Source organism: Callospermophilus lateralis, chromosome 9, assembly GCF_048772815.1.
Source record: "Callospermophilus lateralis isolate mCalLat2 chromosome 9, mCalLat2.hap1, whole genome shotgun sequence".
In the NCBI taxonomy this organism is placed as follows: domain Eukaryota; kingdom Metazoa; phylum Chordata; class Mammalia; order Rodentia; family Sciuridae; genus Callospermophilus; species Callospermophilus lateralis.
The window spans coordinates 26,192,166-26,213,776 of record NC_135313.1 but is presented as its reverse complement, the minus strand read 5'-3'; the positions used below and the strand labels follow the sequence as shown (position 1 = coordinate 26,213,776).

At 35.0% G+C, this 21,611-nt stretch overlaps 1 protein-coding gene across 5 annotated transcripts in view; it reads left to right on the top strand.

The window, feature by feature from the left end:
* The window catches only part of Map2 (microtubule associated protein 2), a 277,851-nt gene that overhangs the window by 217,868 nt on the left and 38,372 nt on the right, over positions 1-21,611 (top strand). For all 5 annotated transcript variants that reach the window (XM_076865590.2, XM_076865589.2, XM_076865588.2 and 2 more), the window contains exons 6-7: positions 11,398-11,511; positions 13,439-13,516. In XM_076865590.2, coding sequence (XP_076721705.1) covers positions 11,398-11,511; positions 13,439-13,516 — 192 coding nt within the window. The remainder of the gene's footprint in view (positions 1-11,397; positions 11,512-13,438; positions 13,517-21,611) is intronic.

Sequence of the window (21,611 nt, the reverse complement as noted above, 5' to 3'; positions counted from 1 at the left end):
TAAGGTTATACTGAAGCTATGTTAGCTGATAATTTACTATCTTATGACTGGAATCACTGGATAAATTGAAATTTAATTTTTAACTTAAAGAAAAAATATTCTTCCAAAATGTTTCATTTTTAAAAGTACATTTAGAAAATATTCAACATTTTTTTCAATTTTAACCAGAAATGCTGAATCTCCTCAACCTTGAATAATATTGTTCCAGCTCTCCCCTGTGTTCTCTGATGCAAGTGGATGTGGAAAAACCTACATAAATACAAGTGTTTATCTTCACAGATCTGTGAGGCAAATAACAATTTGTAAGCTAGCTGAAATATTTTGGAGACTCTATTGATTAAAACGTTGAGGTATTTACTTTGTTGTATGAAATTTCAGATAAGACATTTTGGTTAATAAGTGACTGCATTAAAAACCGTGTTCCTTTTCACTTTTGATTCTCTTCTCATTGCTGCCACTATTTTGTTGCATTTACCAACTTTTCTGGGGATGGGGGTGGATGTAACTGAACTATTGGATGATATATAAAAAGAAAAAAGACCTTGCTGAGTCTCTTTACATTGCTGCTCATAGTTTTAGCTGAGAGTCTTTATCATCAATTTTATTTGTTTCAAATTTTTCCAATGAAAGCATCTTCCTTATGTTTTTAATGTGAATTTTATTTAACTATATAATTAAATAATAATAGAAGGATGGCTTGAATATATATCGAGAGAGAGAGAGAGAAGAGAAACCACAAAGTCCCCTGGCTTCATGGAATCTTTACTTTTACAAATAATTTATCTTTAGAAAAATAAATACAAACTACAAACTTGTAGGAAAAATTTTTGAGTGATAGGAGGTCTGTATAAAGGTTGGGAAGGAGTGATTAATCGACTAAGAAAAGGGAATGAAAATGAATCAGAGAAACCAAACTAGTTTTAGGAGTATTCTTAGAACCAGGAACTGGTCAGTGGCTTCATAGTCAAGCTGCTGTATATGAAATATGAAAATTGTTATTTTGTTTTGAAAAAACACAGGACCAGGGCTGGGGGTATAGCACTGTGGTAGATCGCTTGCCTAGCATGAGGGAAGCCCTGTGTTCAAACCTAGTACCACATAAAACAAAATTGAAGCAAACAAGGGTACAAATCCTAATTTAGAAAATGTCCTTATATGGTCAGGAAAAAAAAAAAAACATGCTTTTTCATAAATCATCACCAATATATTTTCTTACAAAAATTTCAGGACCTTTTTATGAAATCTGATTTTCCTTATCCTCCCAAAGCTCCATTTATCTCTTGCATGTGATTTCTGCTTCTCAAGCCAAATGAAGCTTTGTGTTTATCAACAAAGCCTACTGCATGTCTATAATAACATCTGCCTCTCTGGGACCAGCCCTAAGCAATTTAGGAAGTAAATAAAACATGTCTTAAGCACTTTCCCATCAGCTTCCTCAATCCCATCTTTTAATTTTCTACATGATGTCAGTGGTCACATGCTCATATTCCTGTCTCTATCCTTCGACCCCACTGCAAAGCCAGGTTGCCTTGCCCTATAACATCCTGCTCTTGCATTTTTTATTTTACCATTTCATCAAAATGTATCCATTTTTGCAGGAATCCTACAATAAAACAACCAGAGCTGTTTCAATAATGAGTTACAGTTTAATACTTCTAGAGAACATTTGCATTCTGATATAAAACTTCAGTGTCTTTGAAAAAGGAGTGAATATATTGGTAAGTTATAGATATAAAATAGATGGTGCCTAAAATTATAAGTATTTCTAGGGTTGTTATTGATGGTTGTTATTGATGAAAGCCAAGATACAGAGGACAAAAACAGTAATATAGTATAGAAAAACGAACAATATTGAAGCAAAGTCATCAAATGTAAATTTTTATTTCAACAGATCTTGCAGAGATATTTTCTAAAGTAGAATTTCTGTTATCTGCAAATTTATGAAGATAACTTTAAGGCTGATAATACTTGTTTCTTATTTGTCTTGCATAATAAACATTTCATTTGTTATGGTTAGAGAGGAATTCAGTTAATATTATTTTCCATGAGATGCATTCATCAATCCAGAACACAAATAACCATCTTTATTCTAGATTTTTTTTTTTTTTTGGCACAAGAAAATGTTTTTTAAAAAATCTATCACAGTGTTTGCTTTTTAGCATCATATAGCATCAAAAATAATATTGGGCTTTGCATTTCTACTTAAAAAATAATCTTGTGGGAGGGTAATGGGGATTGGATGTAACTAAACTATTGGATGTTATATAAAAAGAAAAAAAAACCTTGCTGAGTCTCTTTACATTGCTGCTCATAGTTTTAACCAAAAGTCTTCATCATCAATTTTATTTGTTTCAAATTTTTCCAATGAAAGCATCTTCCTTATGTTTTTATTGTGACTTTTATTTAATTACATTATTAAATAATAATAGAAGGATGGCTTGAATATATATCATTCTTCTCATTGTTTCTTTGGTTTTTTACCATAAATATTTTAGTTTTCAGAATTTCATAGTGAGATTAATTTCATTGTACCTTCCCACATTAGAGTATTGAAAAATGGCCCTCTGGTTATATATATTCAATTATAATTTGAAAATTATAAATAATCATTATGTCTGCTTATAAGTGACTTACAGGCTGTCAAGTTCCTGTATGTGCTGGTGCAAAGAGAATCTTTGTAAACAATATTTTATAGAGCTACAATGGCCAAAATAAGCAGTTACAGACAACCACTTATTTAAAATATTCACAACTTAGGAGAGACTTGCTAAGAAGAAAGCACGTTTGGTGTTGTTCCTGCAATTTGCACATTTTGTTCCTCAAAATGTGTTAGGACAGAAGCTTTAAGCACATTGTAATTATGCTGTAATTATGTTGGCCTGTCCATGTGCTGATCAAGTGTACTCTACAGTGTATTGTGAAATAAGTGATTTTCCCATCTCTTAAATTCTATATGCTTCTAGGTCACAGGGTCTCAGCAGTTATGCTGGAGATAAGATAGAAGCAAACATGGTGGCTAAGCTGTAGATTTTTATCATTTCATTGTAATAAACATAGGTACTCCTAAAAGAAAAATATGTGTTTATAGAGGTAATTGGTAAAGACTGCTTTTGGTCTAAGAGAACTTATTTTTCTGAAGTTCATTCCAGTGATATTTTGGGGGAATCTAGAATATTATTTTTTCATTTTTGCATCACACCCCCTGTTTCTGACATTTATTAACCATTTATTAATTAAGTCATTAATTAATTAACCATTTAATTAATAAATGGTTAATAGGGAAATATTAATTTTTTCAAAAGAAACCCTAGCCTCATTATGGCATCCCAGTCATTTGCGGTATCCAAATACAGATGGGACTTCTGGAAAAAGGGAGAAACCCTTATGTGCGTGAGCACCTACACATGCACACACATGTACACACACACACATTGTATTTTTTTTCCTCTCAGTTTCTCTAAGGGTCAATGTAGTTGAGATCTCTTTGTTTGTCAGTATTTCATCTTTTCATTAATGCTCATGTCTTATGCTATTATCCTTTGGTATTTTTGAAGACCTAACAGAGATAATACAGTTTCTCATAAATTTTCAAAGAGTAATAGAATTGTAATCATTTTGATAAGATGCAAAACTTGGCATTTCAGAATTCCAAAAGTGTTGTCAGTTCCCCCAATGCCTAAATAATAGTGTTCAATTTATTAATAGTAAAAATAAAATTTCAGGGGGAGTAAATTCCCCTATGAAATTTATCTTTCTCATATTAATCTAGATCAATAAAATAATACAACCTGACTTAATTTATAAATGGTTAATATAAGGTCTACAAAACAATCCAAATGTGTACATGTTACTATATTGAATACCTCTAGCTTCACTAGTAGCCAAAAACTTGAACTAGAACATGACAAATATAAAGATAGATTGGGACTATATTTGCTTACTAGGTTTTTTGGCTTAAATATATGTTTTTCTCCTATTTCCATCTGGACCCTTAAATTTAGAAGCAAAGCTTCTCGGGAGGTACTATTTCTAATCTATGGTTTTTAAATTACTTTTGACTCCGTAATGTTGTGTCCTCAACCTATGGTGTCCTTTAGCTCTGTGGTAGAGTGCTAGCCTAACATGTGCAAGGCCCTGGGTTCAATCTCTAGCACCACCCATCCCCCAAAAACGATTTTCTAGTAGTTGCACTGAAAATTATATTAGTTTACTGTGCCTTTCTCCTTGACAAAATTTAAATGCTCGTCCAGTTCTGTTAAAGTTATATAAAAACTCCACTTGAGTATATTCAAGTGTAAGCTGTATAAAATTGTGGATTTCAACATATAGATTGAGGTAGGAAACAAAGGAATTGAGATTGTCTCTCAATTTTATTTTAGTTATAATCATACATTCACAATCCTATTTTGCTAATACATTTTAGGTAAGTACTATATGAGTGGCTATGGAGAAGGTACAATCAAAATCTGTGGCAACTACTAGAAAATCGTTTTGGGGGGGTGGGTGGTGCTAGAGATTGAACCCAGGGCCTTGCACATGTTAGGCTAGCACTTTACCACAGAGCTACAGCCCCAGCTCAACTACTAGAAAACCTTTAAGAACAAAAACAAAACCTGTCCTTCACAAGATTGCCCCCACCTTGAAACACAATGTGGGTGTAGGAACTCCATGTGTTACTCATCTTTGTATCCCCCCAGAATGACTAAGCATAGCTTCATTGTCTATAGCAGGTGCAAAATGCATTCTCTTCCATTTAAATTCATAGCAGAACTGAACTTTGCACAGTCCTTAAATGCATTTATCTGTGTAAGCTAATTGTGCATTTCACCTATGAGATACATGGATCTTTGTTTTCATCTCTAAAGTCATGGAAGAAATCTTTAGAAGAAAATGCTAGTAGGCAGTGTTGGCCAGCGTGACCATTTGAGATCATTAGAAGTCCGACTAGGGTAGGATATGCCAATGCTGGCCTCTTTAGTTAATGCAAAAGGTGCCAGGGAAACAAACAACAAAAACCCCAACAATCTGCTCTTCTAATTTCTTTCATCCCTGTTGATTACAGGAAAGCGTTTCAGAGGAGCCATTTATTCTCCAAATTAAGCCAGGAGTAGAAGCAAGGATCTTTTCTTCTTTCCCTATTTTTGTGAATTTATCTAGGGTATTTGTTTAGCAGAGCGCTTCTGACTGCACAGTGCTTTCCTTGTTGACTAGTTTCCATCAACAGCAGCAATTAGCACTGGTTTCCTAGGCAACCATTCTGTACCCTACTGAGAAAAACCTTTTCTTGACAGGAGCATTCTGTCTTAAATTGTTTTGTTTTCCTTTTTTTCCACAAGTGTATGGTAGGCTTATTTGTCATTTCTTTTAACAAAGCGTTATTATGCCTGTGATTCTTAAAAGCAAAAACATTTACTGGTTTTTATATCCATATGGTTGAATTTACTGTCAATGTATCTTACTTCGCTCTTAAGAACCTGAAAGAAATCAACAAAAATATGTTCTCAGGCATATGCCAAATTGCTTAGGTTTTTGTTCACAGTCTAATTGGTGAACTTTTGCATGTTCAAGTAATCACAGCTGGTCCTGATAAAGACCCAGAGGGAACACATTTAAAAAACAAACTTCTGGGTCTACCTATAATGTCATTTGTCACTCAGAAGCAAGTTAGCATTTTCAGAGCTATGGAGAAAGTGTCAACACCACTGATTTGGTTAGCTATCTTGATAGATTAATGTAACAAAATAACTAAATTAAAAATATGTGCCTGAGCCTATCTATAAAATTGAACATGATCACCTCTGTGACCAGAAGGGCCTTGCAGTGGTAGTCACCATCATGGAGAAAAAGAGAGGGATACAGCAGTTACAAATGCAGAGCAGAGCAATGCAACCTGAAGCAAAATTTTATTTATGTGCATTTGTCATTTGATTTTAAGTAATCAGTGGCAGGAGATTGATATATTGCTGCTTAGGCAGTGGTTGGATATATAAGAAAGGAAGTATTCCTTGGGAATTAAAGAATCATCTCTATGGATGACAAAAAACGTTTAGGTCTCACCTACATTGGTCAATTGAATACACAATTTGAATGAGCACGATATGTGTTATTTCACACAATCCTTGCAGCACACCAAAAGTGAATAATACTTTTATTCCCTCTCATCTGGGGAATCTGAAGTTTAGAGAGGTTGACCCTGAACCAAATCTCATGGCAAAATTTGATCCCAGGTTGCCTGACACCACAGCCTATTCTTAGGTAAAATATTTGTACTACACTGATGTCAAACAAAGTGATATCTAAAGGAGGCAAAACATTGCTTTTTTTCCATTATTTTACCAGTGTTCCTATCTTGTAAATATGTGCATTAAATAATATCGACAAGAAATATACAAATACCTAGTGTTTAATAATCTTGTATAACAGTCTAATATTTATTCATGAGTTAAAGGAAATATAAATAGCTAAGTGTGATGCCTTTGGGGTATTACTAAGTAACTTTTGTGCATAAAAACATATCTCAGTTACTTTATTGTACCTACTTATTTCCTAATGTGCTTCATCAATATATTTCTCCAATATCAAGAAAAAATATTTTTTTCTTTCCAGAATTTAACTTATCTACTGAAGACTTTGGTATGCTTTTCTGACTACTGAGCCCCAGGCCTGGCTGAAGACAAGCTTCATTTTTTACTTTAAAATGTTTACCTATATAGTGATGGTGTTATTACTGTTCCCTGGATTGTAGCTTTACATTGTTTATTCTTTGCATTTATTCTCATAGAAGTTATGAGATAAGTTTAAAATTCAGAAAAGTTACTTTTACTGTTTTTCTTCCAAGTGGTTTGTAGGCGGATACACTTATTAGATTAGTTCCAAGTCATTGTTCCTTTATTCTTAGCCATAGTGTGACATTGTGGCCATGGTATGAGATTTTTTTCTGTTACTTGTAGAAACTGTCTCATAACCATATTGATAGTAATGATTAAAAAATCAAATGTAACAGTCTAAATATAACTAATTATAAGGTTATCACTATAATGCCAAAACAATCCTTAATTTCTTTAAATCCTAACATTTACAAAAGAGGAAACAGAAGTATCACACCTACTTTTTAACTAAGATAATTTCTTACATAAACCAAAAACTATTCACTTCCAAAATATTTTTAGAAGTTCAAAAGAAAGATAACTGAGACTTTCACAATATCAGATTGCAAAAAGTATTTTATATTTACACTTACAAAGATCATTGTTTCCCACCAATTACATATAATTAATAATTCCCCAATTTATGTTTAATCCTTTGACAACTAGATTCTATTCATAAATTTACATATATTTTTAGAAGGAAAGAAAACAGAAAGAAGAAAGGAGAAAATAAGCAATAAAAAATGAAAATGTGTTCTAATCTCTTACCTACAAGAGGATTTTTCCTGTTGTGCATTGTCCTTAGGAGTTGACAGGGTGACCATGGCTTTTAGAGTACCATCTAGAAGATAGTCCCAAACTGGGACATGCCGGCAGCAATCTCAAACAGATGGTAACCTAGGGAAGTGGGTATGAGGTCAGAAAATAAAAAGCAAAGATAAAATTTGCTTCCTTCATAGGTTTGTCTTGGCAAACATAGTTCCCTTGGCCATCAACATAGCTATCAACATCAACAATAGTGAATTTAACAGTATTACCAGAGGGTCATAATAACAATACCTAGTAGGGCTGGACCCTTAGTGCTCTTCACCATTCTTTCTTGAAAGTAGAAATATTAGGTTAAGAAGTTCAGAAGAATGTGTAACTAGGGAAAAATAAAAATATCTTAGTGAGAACTATCCAGAAGTCTTCCTTTTATATGATCTCCTTGATGTGCCAGGTGTATAACCTATAAGGGTTATGTAACTAAACCCCCAGACAACCTGTGAGACAAGTACTATTATCCGCATTTTATGAGTGAATCAATGAATCTGAGTAAACTTTGGGGAGTGAAATAACTAAAAAGTAGCCATGCTAGAGTTCATACCATATTTTTCTGAATTAATGTCCATAAAATTTCCTCTGCTTTACCCTAATAAGACAGTTATCACATAAATAATTAAAGAGATGATGAATGGTGGGAAGGTAGGTGGGTGTTTGGATGGATGAACACTATATATTGAAGATTTTTATCATATATATAATGAAGTTTTTTGTTTTTTTGGTTTTTTTTTGTACCGGCATTGAACCCAGGAGCACTTAATCCTCAAGCCTTTTTAAAATTTTATTTGGAGACAGGGTCTTGCTGAGTTGCTTAGAGCTTCATTATGTTGCTGAGGTTGGCTTTGAACTCTCCATCCTCCCGCCTCAGCCTCCGGGCCGCTGGGATTGCAGGCGTGCATCACCAAAATCTATGTATCTATCTGTTTATTATTTTGTGTGTGTGTTGCTGGGGATTAAACCCAGCTCCTTGTGCATCCAAAGTAAGCACTTAACCACTGAGCTCCATTCCCAGCCCATATTTTCCATTTTTATTGGTCTGATTTTGTGTGACTAGCTTTTGTTTGGTACATTTATCCTTAATCTTTACTAAACTTATCCAAACCCTGAGTGAATTTGCTCCTTTCCCAAGAGTCAGCTTTAAGGATGAAGTTCACTCAGGAGATGAGCTGATTAGGCCTCTGTTGAGAAAAAGCCATCTTTTGTTCTTTAGGGACAACTGCCTCTGCGGTGCTGTTGACAGCCTTTGCTAAGAGAAATATTGCAAGTTGCCTGGACCAATTGAAATTCCCAGAACAATCTATGCTGTTTTCTTAAATTCACTGGGACATTTAGATTTAAAAATTATTATTTGAAGATGTCAATAAAGCCAGTATAGAGTTGGTGCCCACAGAGTCTGTTAGATTTTTTTTTAATGGCATTGCACAAACTCTGTTAGTTTCTTTTAAAGAAAAAAAAATTAATCAATTCTTCCAAGATTGGGTTAAATTATTTTCGCACATTTTGTTTTAATATGAAGTAAAGTAAAATTAACTAATTCATAAGCTCTTATTCAACTGTGAAACTCAAGCACATTTTTAAATTAGTATTCTCAGATAAAAATTAAAAAATACAAATTTCCTACAACTTCCCATCTAAAATATTTTTTTTTTTTCTGAAACTAAATTTTTTTTCTCACCATTGAGATGTGATGCTGGTTGATAAAGTACATTCTGTTTAGGTTGGATGGTTCTATATTGACTGCAGACAAGTAAACAATTCAATTCTCCCTTCACTTGTCTCTATGTAGATTATTTTAAAAGCCCATTTATACAGTGCCCCAGGATGTTATTTGGTCTATGAATATGTTCTTTATGTATTATGCTCACCTCTGTTATTTTGTTATTATCTCTCAACATTTAAAATAATTCTCAGTGTCAAAACTGTATTCTAAGTATAATATCAGACAAAAAGATTGAAATAATGTAGCATTGCTCAGTTCTAACTCGGTTATATAAACCAATAGATATTTGCACTATGTTTATTGGATTATCTTCCCAACCTAAAAAATAAGTAAGCAAGTATCCAGGACCCCAATTTAAGAAATACCATTCTAAATACATGAAATCCTTAAACAGGAATAGAGTAAGTAGAATAATTTGAGTGTTTTTATGTTACGGTTATTAACTTGTGTAAAGATCATGAATAAAACTTTTCATGTTGATTTTTCTTATTTAAAAAAAAAATGCGTTAAGCATTCAGTCTGGGTAAAGCTCCATGAGAGAAGCTTTGAGAATCGCAAATTCTCAACCTCTCCTTGAGAGGCTGAGGCAGGAGAATTGCAAGTTTGAGGCCAACCTCAGCAACTTAGTGAAACACTTCCTCCAAAAAAAAGGGGGGGCGATGTAGGGCATGGTAGCTCAATGGTAGAGTGCCCCTGGGTTCAAAGAAAGAAAGAAAGGGAAGGAAGGAAGGAAGGAAGAGAGGGAGGAAACCTAAGGTTGGAATAAGTGCGAGCAGGAAGATACTGGGATGATGCAGAAGACACAGGGTTCCTGTAGCTCTGTGTTTTCTGCTGAGCTTGCTCCACCTCTAACAATTCTCAAAACCCACAGTAATTCCTTTTGTAATATTATTAATTTAGAAATCTAAAGCTGTTTTTTAAATGAATTTAATCTACAGTTAGCCCTTTTTATATGTTCTTTCCCACTGAAAATGTCACTTCATCGGAGCCTGTCCTCTCTCCTGGTCTTCATAGAAACCTCGCCCAGCAGCCTGGCCTCAGGACAACACACAGCCCTTGCTCCTCCTCCACTGCCCACCTCACACAACAGCATAGCAGTCAGACTTCTTTACCATGCTTTGGTGACTGTTAATGCTATTAATTTGCTGGGAATAACTGCAAAAACTTCTGTTCAAACACTAAAACTGAACAAAAAAAAAATGGCAATAAAAGAGTAATAAAATATTTACCTTCTCAATTCTTGCTTCATCCAGTTTCCTCATCTGTAAAATTGGAGCAATAATAGCAAATAATTCATTATAATGAAAAGAGAAAATACCTTTGCCGAGTGTTTGGCACATAGTGAGTGCTATAATATATATATTTTTAAATATCACTTCTGTTACTGCTAGGCACTGCAGATAAAAATGTTTACCTCCAGTGCATCACTTAAGAAATATGCATAGTGAAATGCATAGTGAAATATCACTTCTGTTACTGTTTTTAAATGAAACTGTTGTGTTTATGAGTTTCTATCAGATGACTTCAGAGATCTTTAAAGCATCTGCTACCTAGAAAATAGTATTTACTTAGAAACAGACTTTCCACTATATCAATTTCTGTGTATTTCATTAAAATATTATCTTTTCAGTTTATCATAATTTATCTTGTTTGTATTGGATATTTTAATCACAAATACATATTTTGAGTCATCTTCCTCAGGTTTTACATCATGATATTTTTGCAAAAGAGCACAGAAATTGATTTTAGTGATATTTTCTAGAATAGTGTAAGAATACTATAAAACATATTTTAAGTTATATCCAAAATAGATCCCCTTGTCTCTCTTTGGGTTTATTTTATTAGGTACAAAGAGATTAAATTGTTTTTGTTTATATAAATGTTTTAAAATTAAATTGGCATATGAATTAAGTAATTATTTGTCTTTAGTTCTGTGTTCATTTTGCTTAGCTACCAGATGCCAACTTCTTTTCTTAATCTTCTTGTTTGGTGTGTGTGTGTTTGTGTATGTGTGTCTGTGTGTGTGTGTGTGTGTGTGTGTGTGTCTGTGTGTCTGTGTGTGTAATGCAAAAATCATATTATACTTTTTTGGAGAGAAGACAGCAAAGATAAGATTTTTAATCCACTGTGCTGTTTGATTACTTTTCCTCTCTGCTACCTGTTTGGACTTCTCCTTATGATATTTCCTTTTGTTACTGCTTATTACAGAGGAGGTGTCTGCAAGAATAGTTCAAGTAGTCACCGCTGAGGCTGTAGCAGTCCTGAAAGGCGAGCAAGAGAAAGAAGCTCAGCACAAAGATCAGCCTGCACCTCTGCCTTTAGGTAAATGAGAAGAGCCTCAAGCCAGGGGCTGGGTCTTCCTGCCCTATCACAGCAAAAATTCCTCGTGTTCCCAAGATTGGTTATTTCCTTTACATTATTTTTACCCGTGACTTCCATCCAGCCCTTCCACGGAAATGCACTGGGACCTATTTGCGCCCTCCTCATCAGGTTAATTGTAGTATTTTGGTAATTTCTAGAGTGATAAGCTTGTAGTTTGATGTTCCACTAAGTGGCCTACAATTTTTTATTTCCTAGACCATTAGAAGATTGCATAACACTCCACACATAGGGAATATGTATAAAGACTTAAATTGGAGATGATTCTTTTCCTTTATGGGTTTCAGTGAGTGATTATATTATAGTCTTGTTTTGGTCTCTCTGAACTGGCTACAAAAATCTTAAGTCAAAGCGTCAATGGAATCAATATTGACTTTGCATCAGAAAAGAAAAGTACTGACTATTTGGCTTCTTTCAGGATACCAAGCTAGCACTGCCCTGTCCCTTGGCCACAAATCAAATGGCCTCCAGTGCCAGACAGGTAAAGCAGTGCTTCCTTGCTGAGAAAGACACTCAGACAAAGCCTTCCTGCCCCCACTAAGATGAGAGACAGAGACAGGTATGTGTCCATGACAAGATGTAAGGAAGGACACTTTCAGGCTCAACATCCCTGTTTCACAAGTACATATACCTGATCTATAAAAAGCCATGGTTTTTAAGGACTAAAATTAGCACATAACCATTTTCCTATATTATAATCTGATGTATCCTTAATATTTTATTTTTAATGCATGTTCTATCACCTATTGAAAAGTAAGCAATAAAATAATTTGTTTTACCAGAATAATAATTTAGAATATATTCAGTATTTTTTAATACCGAGTATTTTTGTTATGAAGGACTGTTTTTCTCTTAAAACAGAGAGAAAAAAATATTTAAAACATTATTCTTCAATCTATTGTTCATTTCTATTCTTTGAAATGAAAGATAACCCAGTTTGTTAAAAATCTGCAATCTTAAAATATGCCATGCAAACCCACAGGGTCAAGGGACTGAAAGTCATCTGTCATCCCAAAAGCTGCCTCTACCAACTGCTTTATGAAACGGCAATTCTATAATATTAAAATGGATTTAGCTACTGGCCTTAAATGAGAAATATTTTCTTTTGAAATTTCTTACCTTTGTAGAAGTGTCATGAAGAAGGTAAGTGTCCTGAGAACCAAATCATAAGGTTGACTGTGAGTGGATGATATCCTACAGAACCTTTCTGTGCTTCACAAGCAGGGCCAAGGCCAGAAGGCCACGCCCCCACTGGTGCATGGTTTCTCCCCACAGATATCCTGGCTATGACAACTTCATTTTGTTTTCTGAGAAAGCATAGAAAAGATGGGTTTTGGCTTTAGACTCAGTGGGCAAAAGGCTATTTAATGATGTCAGTGGGCAAAAGGCTATTTAATGATGTCAGCTAGCATGACCATGAATGATCAAGGTAACATTTGTTTCCAGATCAAGAAGCTGAACAAGAGAGCATTTGAATATGTTTTCAGTTGGTCTAGCCTAATCCAAACTAAAAGGCCTGCCTTTTTGTGTTTTTATATGGCAGATAGGGTCAAAATGAAATATATTATTAATTGAATAAGTAGACACAAAGGAAGGAGATTAATGATACAATTTTAGCATTAATTTTTTAAGTCATTTTTATGGAGAAAATGAAATGACTTTTTTGAAAAATATGAAATGTTTATCTTTTTAAGTTGTCAAAAATATATGAATCAGATAATAGGCCTAAGAATAAGTCAAACAGATTACTATTGGGTCTCCCCTTGCATTTCATAGAGAGGCCTTTTTACAGATGGAAGAACTACCTACACATCAACTGGCCTGATAAGATTAATTATTGTGTCTCATTTCTTCATTGTTTGGTCTATAGCAGCTGAAGAGACAGCTCATCTGCCTCCTTCTCCGCCCCCATCGCCAGCCTCAGAGCAGACAGTCACGGTGGAGGAAGGTAAGCTTTGACCTCACAGGGTCTGTCTTCTCAAAGAGGGTAAATACTGAACTTCACTGCATAATACACAGGCTTCAGTGTTGTTAACATATGACCCAACTTTGGAGTTTGTCTCAAGTCGTCAAAAAGGAACAAAATCCTAAAATATGCACATAAGCCCTTATCTCTATAAAATCAGAAGTCAAAGAATATGGTACATAAAAAAGTAAAAATCTCCTAGTAAAAGAAAAGAGAACTTTGTGTTTAATTTGCTAGAATAAGTATAGAGAACCAGTTTACTTCATATAGAGTGTTTTAATGGAGAAGACAAAATCCCATCTTGTAAGGGATTGAACAAAAATTAAAATAAATATAATTGCCATTATAGTGGGAGTCACACTTCCTATGGACATGTCAGGAACTGTCTGTTTTGCTCACCATTTTACCAAGACCTCTCCCAGGGCCTGACCCATTCCCACTTTCAATAAATATTAATGAGTAAATGAAGAACTTAGTGAATAGGTTGACACTGAGAGCAGGGAACTAGAAGCTGAGACCACGGCTCCTTTCCTGCTGAGACCTGTTATTGTTCATGAATATATTTAGGCACATCAGCTTTTCAGTTGTCATTGATAAAACAGAGAGATGGCTTTAAAGAAGATCCATTCAAAATCTGAAAGGAAAGTCACTTACCTAAATTATATTGAAACCACAATCAATCAAGCCTTAGCTTTCCTCTGCCTTCTGTAACTCTCAAAATGATATACAAGTTAATGGTTCTAAGTCAGAGAAACAATAATAGCTTGTTTTTAAGTTTTCATATACTAAAACCAGAGTTTTAAAACTCTTCCATTTTATTTATTTATTTTTTCTTGTATTTTTTTGTTGTTGTTGTTGTCACATCAGAGACCAATTTGCTGTTTTAAAAACTGAATAACATTAGGCTAAGCCAGGAGGATCTTGACTTCAAAGCCAGCTTCAGCAAAAGTGAGGTGCTAAGCAATTCAGTGAGACCCTGTTTCTAAATAAAATACAAAAAAATAGGGCTGGGGATGTGTCCCAGTGGTCAAATGCTCCTGAATTTAGTTCCCAGTATCAAAAAACAAAACCAACAACAACAACAACAAAAACTGAATAACATTGATCACAGAAGACTTTTTATAATTTATAATCAGTTTCTTTAAAATATTCTTTGAATACTTAATATAAATATCTAAATTTCTGACCTACATATTGTTAACTCCAATATGATTTTTTTGTCACAGATTTATTAACCTAAACTTTTTATTTTTTTCTTTTTTGATACCAGGGATTGAACCCAGGAGTAGTTTACCACTGAGCTAAATGCCTTTCTTATTTTTTTTATTTGGGACAGGGTCTCAGTAAATTGCTGAGGCTGTCCTCGCACTTGTGACATCCTGCCTCAATCTCCAGAGTCACTGGGATTACAGTGTTGCCATTGCACTTGGCAAACTAACCCTTTTATAGCAAGATTTTTCTTTCTTAAATTAAGGACTTTTATTTTTTTTTTCTAAATTTAATGCCCCAAATATTGTTAAACAAAATTATTCTAAGGGGATAAAAAAAGAACATATAGAGATAGTAATCATTGCATAACAGCCACTGATTATTAGTTAATTTCCTTAAAATGTGATTAACTTTTAAATTTATGGATTGGAAAGATTCTTTTGGGCCTATGTTTATCCACTCATCTGGCACACATCTGTTGAGCATCTACAATTTTTTAGGAACTCTGCAAATTCTGGGTCTGTGTTAGTGAGCAAAACAGGCATGATCCCTGCTTTTAAGGAGCACATTGTCTAGTGGAGAACAGAAATCCAGTAAATAAGTTTACGAATAATTTACAATTGAATTAGCACCAGGAAAGAATAAAACCAGGGAGCTTTAAGATAGAACAGCAAGGAAAACCTTATTTTATTGGATGGTGTAGGATGATTAAGAATCAGAGCCCAGAATCATGAGGATATGCTGGCCAAGCATAGATGGATAAAAGGGGAATTTGGGGCACAGGAACCAGGATGCACAAGAGCACTCCGGAGGGCAAGAAGGTACAGTGTTCTAGGAAGAGGGCCCATGGCTAACAGGTAGTGAGAAAGGGGCAGAGGAGTGGAAGAAAGAGAGTAAGCAGAGGCCTGTGGTGTCAGGGGCCTGGACTTCACTCCCAATGCAGTGGACAGCCTTACATGATAGTGTATTCTCTCAGGTCATTGAAAATGCTTCTGAGCCACTGAAAGCTATTCAAGTGCCAGACAATCCTCTTAACCCAGAAAGGGATTTGATGTTGATAGAACTGGTGTACTCCAAAGTCTGCTTGAGATCAAAGTTATTGACTTTTTTTTTTTTTCTCTCTGGGAATTAGAGTAGAAAAAGAAGTAGGGTCCTGCCATCCATCTGGGAAACCACCCAGCCTGCTTTCTGGAAGATAGCATCATGGACATAATATAAATATGAATAACTGAAATATAGAATCACTTTCATGTTTTGGTTACCTAGAAGTCAGCTTTCCAGAATAACACTTCCTTTACAATGCAGAACATCTTCCTCAGAGGGTTTCAATAATATCCAGGGACAGTGCCAACTTACTTCCCCTTGGAAGTTATTCAAAGATATTTTCAAACCTAACTTGTGTTTTTAAATTTTTTTTAAAGCATTAAGTTATATGATGGTTTAATGATTTGTTTTCAAATGGATAACCATTTTGAGTAATATGAAATTTTTTTTTACCAATTCTACTTTATTAATTTAAAAATCAGATAATATTCTCATCTTAAATTTGTGAAAGATATAGTCTAGATGATCAAAATACTGCCTCTTTTATTTTAAATGACACACTACATACAGTAAATATTAGGGTTTTTTTGTTGTTGTTTATTTGTTTAGTTTTGTCAAAAAATGTTAGTGACAAGTCACAAAAAGACAGGATTGAACCATTTGAATTTTCAATCCAGTCAGTTTATAATGATGCAGCACTGTTTCCATTAGTGTCCTGCTAATAGCAGGAATGTTGGAAAGGGAGTGAGTGGGCTTCTTCACTCTGTCCAGGGGTTATTTTTCCTCTTTGATGTACCGTCAAAGCAACTTTAAGGTTGCAATGAGTGTCACAGTCCAATCCTTTTACACAAGCGGAAGAGAGCTCTTGGGCTAAATTAATTCAGTGATACTGAGGATACACTAATTTTTTATTAATTATCAAACATTTTTAAAACTGTTCTTTCCCAAAGGGGAAACATGAAAGCCTCCACTGAAAATAATTTAAGATGTTAATTACCATCATTTATAAATACTCATTTATTATAATTAATGTAGTTTTAATAATTCCCAGACTATATCTTATTCTGCAAATCATTTTAATGGGATTTTGAAGAAAAAATTCAACAAGTAGCACACTTAGAAAGGAAACCATGGTACAGTTATCTAATACTAGTTATAATGTTTTCCAATTAATCTCCTTTTTATTTTTGGCCTAAACCTAACACTTGCCGTTTGGACTGAACTGTCAGAACTTGGAAGTTTATGCAAGTACAGTGGGATCCTTTGAAAACAAAATGAGGATCCTTCTGCCCTCTGAGGTTTGCTCCAGGGTTGTAGGGCAGTGTTTTCCTGTTGTCACAGATATAGTGACATCATAATTGGTAGTCTGAAAACAGTTTCCCTCCATATCATGCTGAGGCAGCAGAAACAGTCAGCAAGGTAAGGAGTCCCCATTCAAAAGCCGACAGGATGGAAAGAGCTTAGGGATGGAAGAGAACCATGTGAGTGGAGCCAGCTGTCTCTAGCTGTGCACTGTGGGGCAGAAGCAGTGATGCACAACAAGCAAAGATCAAACTCACTGATGCCCTGCGAGCTGTAGTCCTTGCAAAAGTAACTTCTCATTTGTATCAAAGGGAGCTAACAAACCAAGGCTCGGTTTAGGGTGTCAAACCCTACTTTAACCCCCAAATAAATTTCCAGATGCTTTTAAAAAAAAATTGAACAAAAGCAAACTAAGGGGAAATTTATTCCTCCATTGAAAGTAGGTAACCTTCATTTTTGAAGGTTATTATTATCTAAAAGGACTACGTAAAAGAGAAGGGCACATCAAGTCACCCTGTTCTTTTATATGTCACATTATTAAATGAAACAGAATACTTTGTGGCAAAAAACAGATGACCCAAACATGTCTACTTATAGGAAAAGGATGAATGTATTCAATTGTTACCTTAAAGAGCAAAACTAACTGTTTTGAAGTGAGTTTAATTTTTCACAAATTTTTCAACTTCAACTTTGGTGTGTCAAATAAAGGGAAGGAGCAAAATTACTTGGAAACATGACTGAGTACATTGAAGACATGGATGCTAACATGTATGGAGTCAAAAACTGTGCTTGGCACTTCCACAAATATCTTCACATTTAATCCTCCCAGAGACCCACAGAGACATTCTATTCATTTCCACTTTTTGCCAAGAATGTAGTGGCTTATCTCTGGATAAAAGGCTTATCCATAATTCAGATCTAAATCTTAATTCTGCAACCCACATTTTCACTATATCACTAAAACTGGCTCTTGTCAAGTTTCCTGTTCTGAGACTATGGAAGTAAATTCTCTTCAAACAGGAGTTCTTTGTTATAAAACACTCCCAAATATTCCATTTATTTATAATTATTATGTACCTTACCCACATTGGGTGTGATCCTAAAGTACCTGCAATGCTCAGCTCTGTAACAAATGAGAATCTAATATCTTCTTCATTCTCACTGGAACCACATGAGAGGTTGAGATTTAGCTACCCCTCTAGGCATAGCTTTCCTGGCTTACCTCTGGAGCTTGTATTATAGATGAACACAGGTCCTAAAGACAGTCAAAGTACATAGAGCACATAGTTCCAAGAGAGAACTGGACTTTGCCAGATCTCCTTTTGAAGTTGTCTTGGCTAAAGGCCATACAAATACGACAGATAAGACTTTTTACACTGGAACCCTTAAAGTTTCTGTCGATGTTTCTGTTATTCTGATTAGAGTAAAGGTCTTCAGAATAGAAAATACTGCTTCTTTGAGAGATTACAGATCTCAAGCAAGACTCTGGTCTGTTTTTACATTCTGGCATTTAGGAAAAGAGCAATAGCAACAAGAAAGAGGAGGTTGGAATCTTCCAAAGGTTGAAGCATCTGAATGAATAGTATTGCATCTGTCTACCAAGTCTCTGCTCTACTTTCCAGCAAATAAATATTGAAAAGCAGAGAGAAATAGAGAAAAATACCCTATTTTCACTTATTGACAATCCATGTGATCTTTTCAACATATTAGAAATTTGAGGAGCTAATTGCTCCTAAATGGGGAATGGGGAGTTATAGTCTCAGGGTCTTGCTAGGGAAAATATGAATGGCTGGGATGTGAGATAAGCCGAGGGCTATGATTCAGTCAGTGTGGTAGGCTAGATCTTAGGCAATTATCAGCTCAGTTGAGAAGTCGTGCTGAGTTGAACTAAGAATATCAAACATTATTTTAGGATTCTGCTGTCCCGTGATATAATAAGTTTTATGGCTGAGAAAGTTCTGAGCAACCATCCAGAAACAACTCCTATGGAACAATCAGTAAATAATGTGCTTAAAAGATTAAAATTATTCTTTCCACAGTGTTATTTTAGTCTCCTTACGATTTCAGACTTATTTTATTTCCAGTTGTCAGCACTTGATTGCTGAAAATAAGTTACCATCCTAAAAATACAATGCATTTGCAAATTAATGCTCTAACTCTGCCTGCTTAAGTTCTGATTGAAGTAAAAACAACATAGCTAGGTAAGATAGACTTTATTCTTATTATTGAGAGTTATGAAATTTTAAAATTATTTCTAGATATAAGTAAATAATGATTAACAAACTTGGTAACCTGCCAGATAAGCTTGAGATGTGATTTCTGCACCATATCAGAACCCAAATGGTGTTTATTCTCAGGGTCCTTAAAGCTCACTGAATTATATGAGAGTTAAGATGCTAAGCTGACTGATCTATAATTGTGAATTTAGGGAAATTATTTAAATAATGCAAATTTCCAAGCCAAGCACAGGGAAGGGCAGAAATAAAAACGGTTCATTAACATTTCAGTAAGAAATATGCAGTAAGAGATATGAAACAGGCACATCCAAGGCCAGAGGTACAAATAAAGCTGTATGGAATACAGTCTTGATGAATTTGAAGCCAACTCTAGGAATTTTCAACTCATTGTGTCTGTATTAAGCTTATAAAGTAGAAGCAGAACATGAGAAAACACATTTATGACATTGGGGGAGACTCTTAAAACAATATACTGTACTTCTCCCACCAGGCAGTTGAGAACCAGTGTTTAAAATGATGCTCCTGGGATACCATCAGCCTTAGCATCCAACAGAAATCCGTGTTGACTGCTTCCTCCTTATCAAGGCAGGAAAGAAGAATAATGCTTCATAGGTTTTTCTTAAGAGAATTAAAATTTAAAAATACTTTCTGGTTGAAATCATTCTGAACTAAATTAACCACAATGCCAACTATTTGTACATCCTAGATAAAGTTGTGTTTCAAACAGGGACTGTTTCTCCCCATAGTCATACCTGTATAAGAGCCTAACAACTGTTTTTCTTTTTTGACTTATAAATATATTGATAGAAAAATAAGAATGAATCTTCCTGAAGAAATTTTCTCCAATGAATGCATTTGTTGTATAATACTTTGTTTCTATTCCAATGTTTATTTGGTTATTCTCACTTGTTTGAGAGGAATGTGTAGATAATTTCTACTTTGCAGCAGGGGTATCAATGCTTTTGATTGACCTAGATCAATGGCAGAATTGCTTAGAGGACAGTTTAAATTCAGCAGCCACTGAAGCATGCAACATTCTTCCTCGGCCATCCTCCATCAGCTTGGTTTTGCTAGCCGCCCTCCATTCGCTGTGCTGTTTCCCTGACCCTTTGTGTCCTTGTGGACGTGTTTGTCTCGTCTGTCTGATCTTGTGTCTGTCTTGTCCAGTTCTCCCTGCAGTTTCTTCCTGTGTGTCTGTTTGTAGATGAAGGGGCTGAGGATCAAGTGGGTCCTCTACACAGGTTCCCCAGCCAGGAACCTGCCACCAGCGGGGAGAGGCGTAGACTTCTAGCGCCCTCCATCTCGGTGTCTGTGCCTGATGATGACCCTTACAATTCCGATGAGGAGTACTATGAGCATCCTTTGTTCAGCTCAGAATGGACTACCTCTAGTGGGCTCCCCAGTGTCACAGCGCAGAGTGCAGAGGCCCACTTAGGCCAGGAGAAAGGTGAACCGAGCATGGTCCCCTTTTGCTCCTCCTCCCCTGCCTGCAGCTTGGACCATGCACATCATGTTCAGTGTGTCCTCATGTGGAGGTGGGTGGGGCAGGAGTCTGTTTTTTCCAGATGAAAGTGAAGTCCCTATATCAATATCAATTGTCTCCATCCAAAATATCGCCTCAAAATTTACAAAAAAGAAGCCTTACTTAAACTTTGTTTGAGAGGCTTGTACAGGTAATTTCTACTTTGCAGCAGGGGTATCATGCTTTCTTTTTTTTTTATTTTTTTTTTTTATTTTATTTTATTTTTTTATTGGTTATTCAAAACATTACAAAGATTGCAGAATCACATCGGTTACACTTGGATCAAGGGCAAAATTGCTTAAAGGATAGTTTATATTCAGTAACTACTAAACTTCAATGGCATTTCCTTTTTTAATATCATTACTTCTGAGATGCAGACAGACAATAAAGAGCCCTCCCCAGCCCAACAAAAAAACAGTTCAAATGTTCAAAGTATGACTCCTTTCTGCTTCCTTGCAAATACATCAATTGGGAATGAATGTATCCTTTACCCAAACCAAAGAAATTGACCCCAAATATTGGGGGTTTTTTTGTCCTTGAATACATAATATTACTAGAACTGGACTTAAATAGAATTAGCCTGCTTTTTAGCACTATGTTAATACAATTACTCTTTAAAAGAGAGAGATTGAAGAATCTGTTTAGAGCTGAATAAATGTTATGGAATGAATTTATTTTCTACTTTAAGTCATCTGCAGAAACTACACAGGCTTTCCTAGGTAACTAACTTGTGGGTCAGTAAAGCTGGGCTAAAATGAAAGAA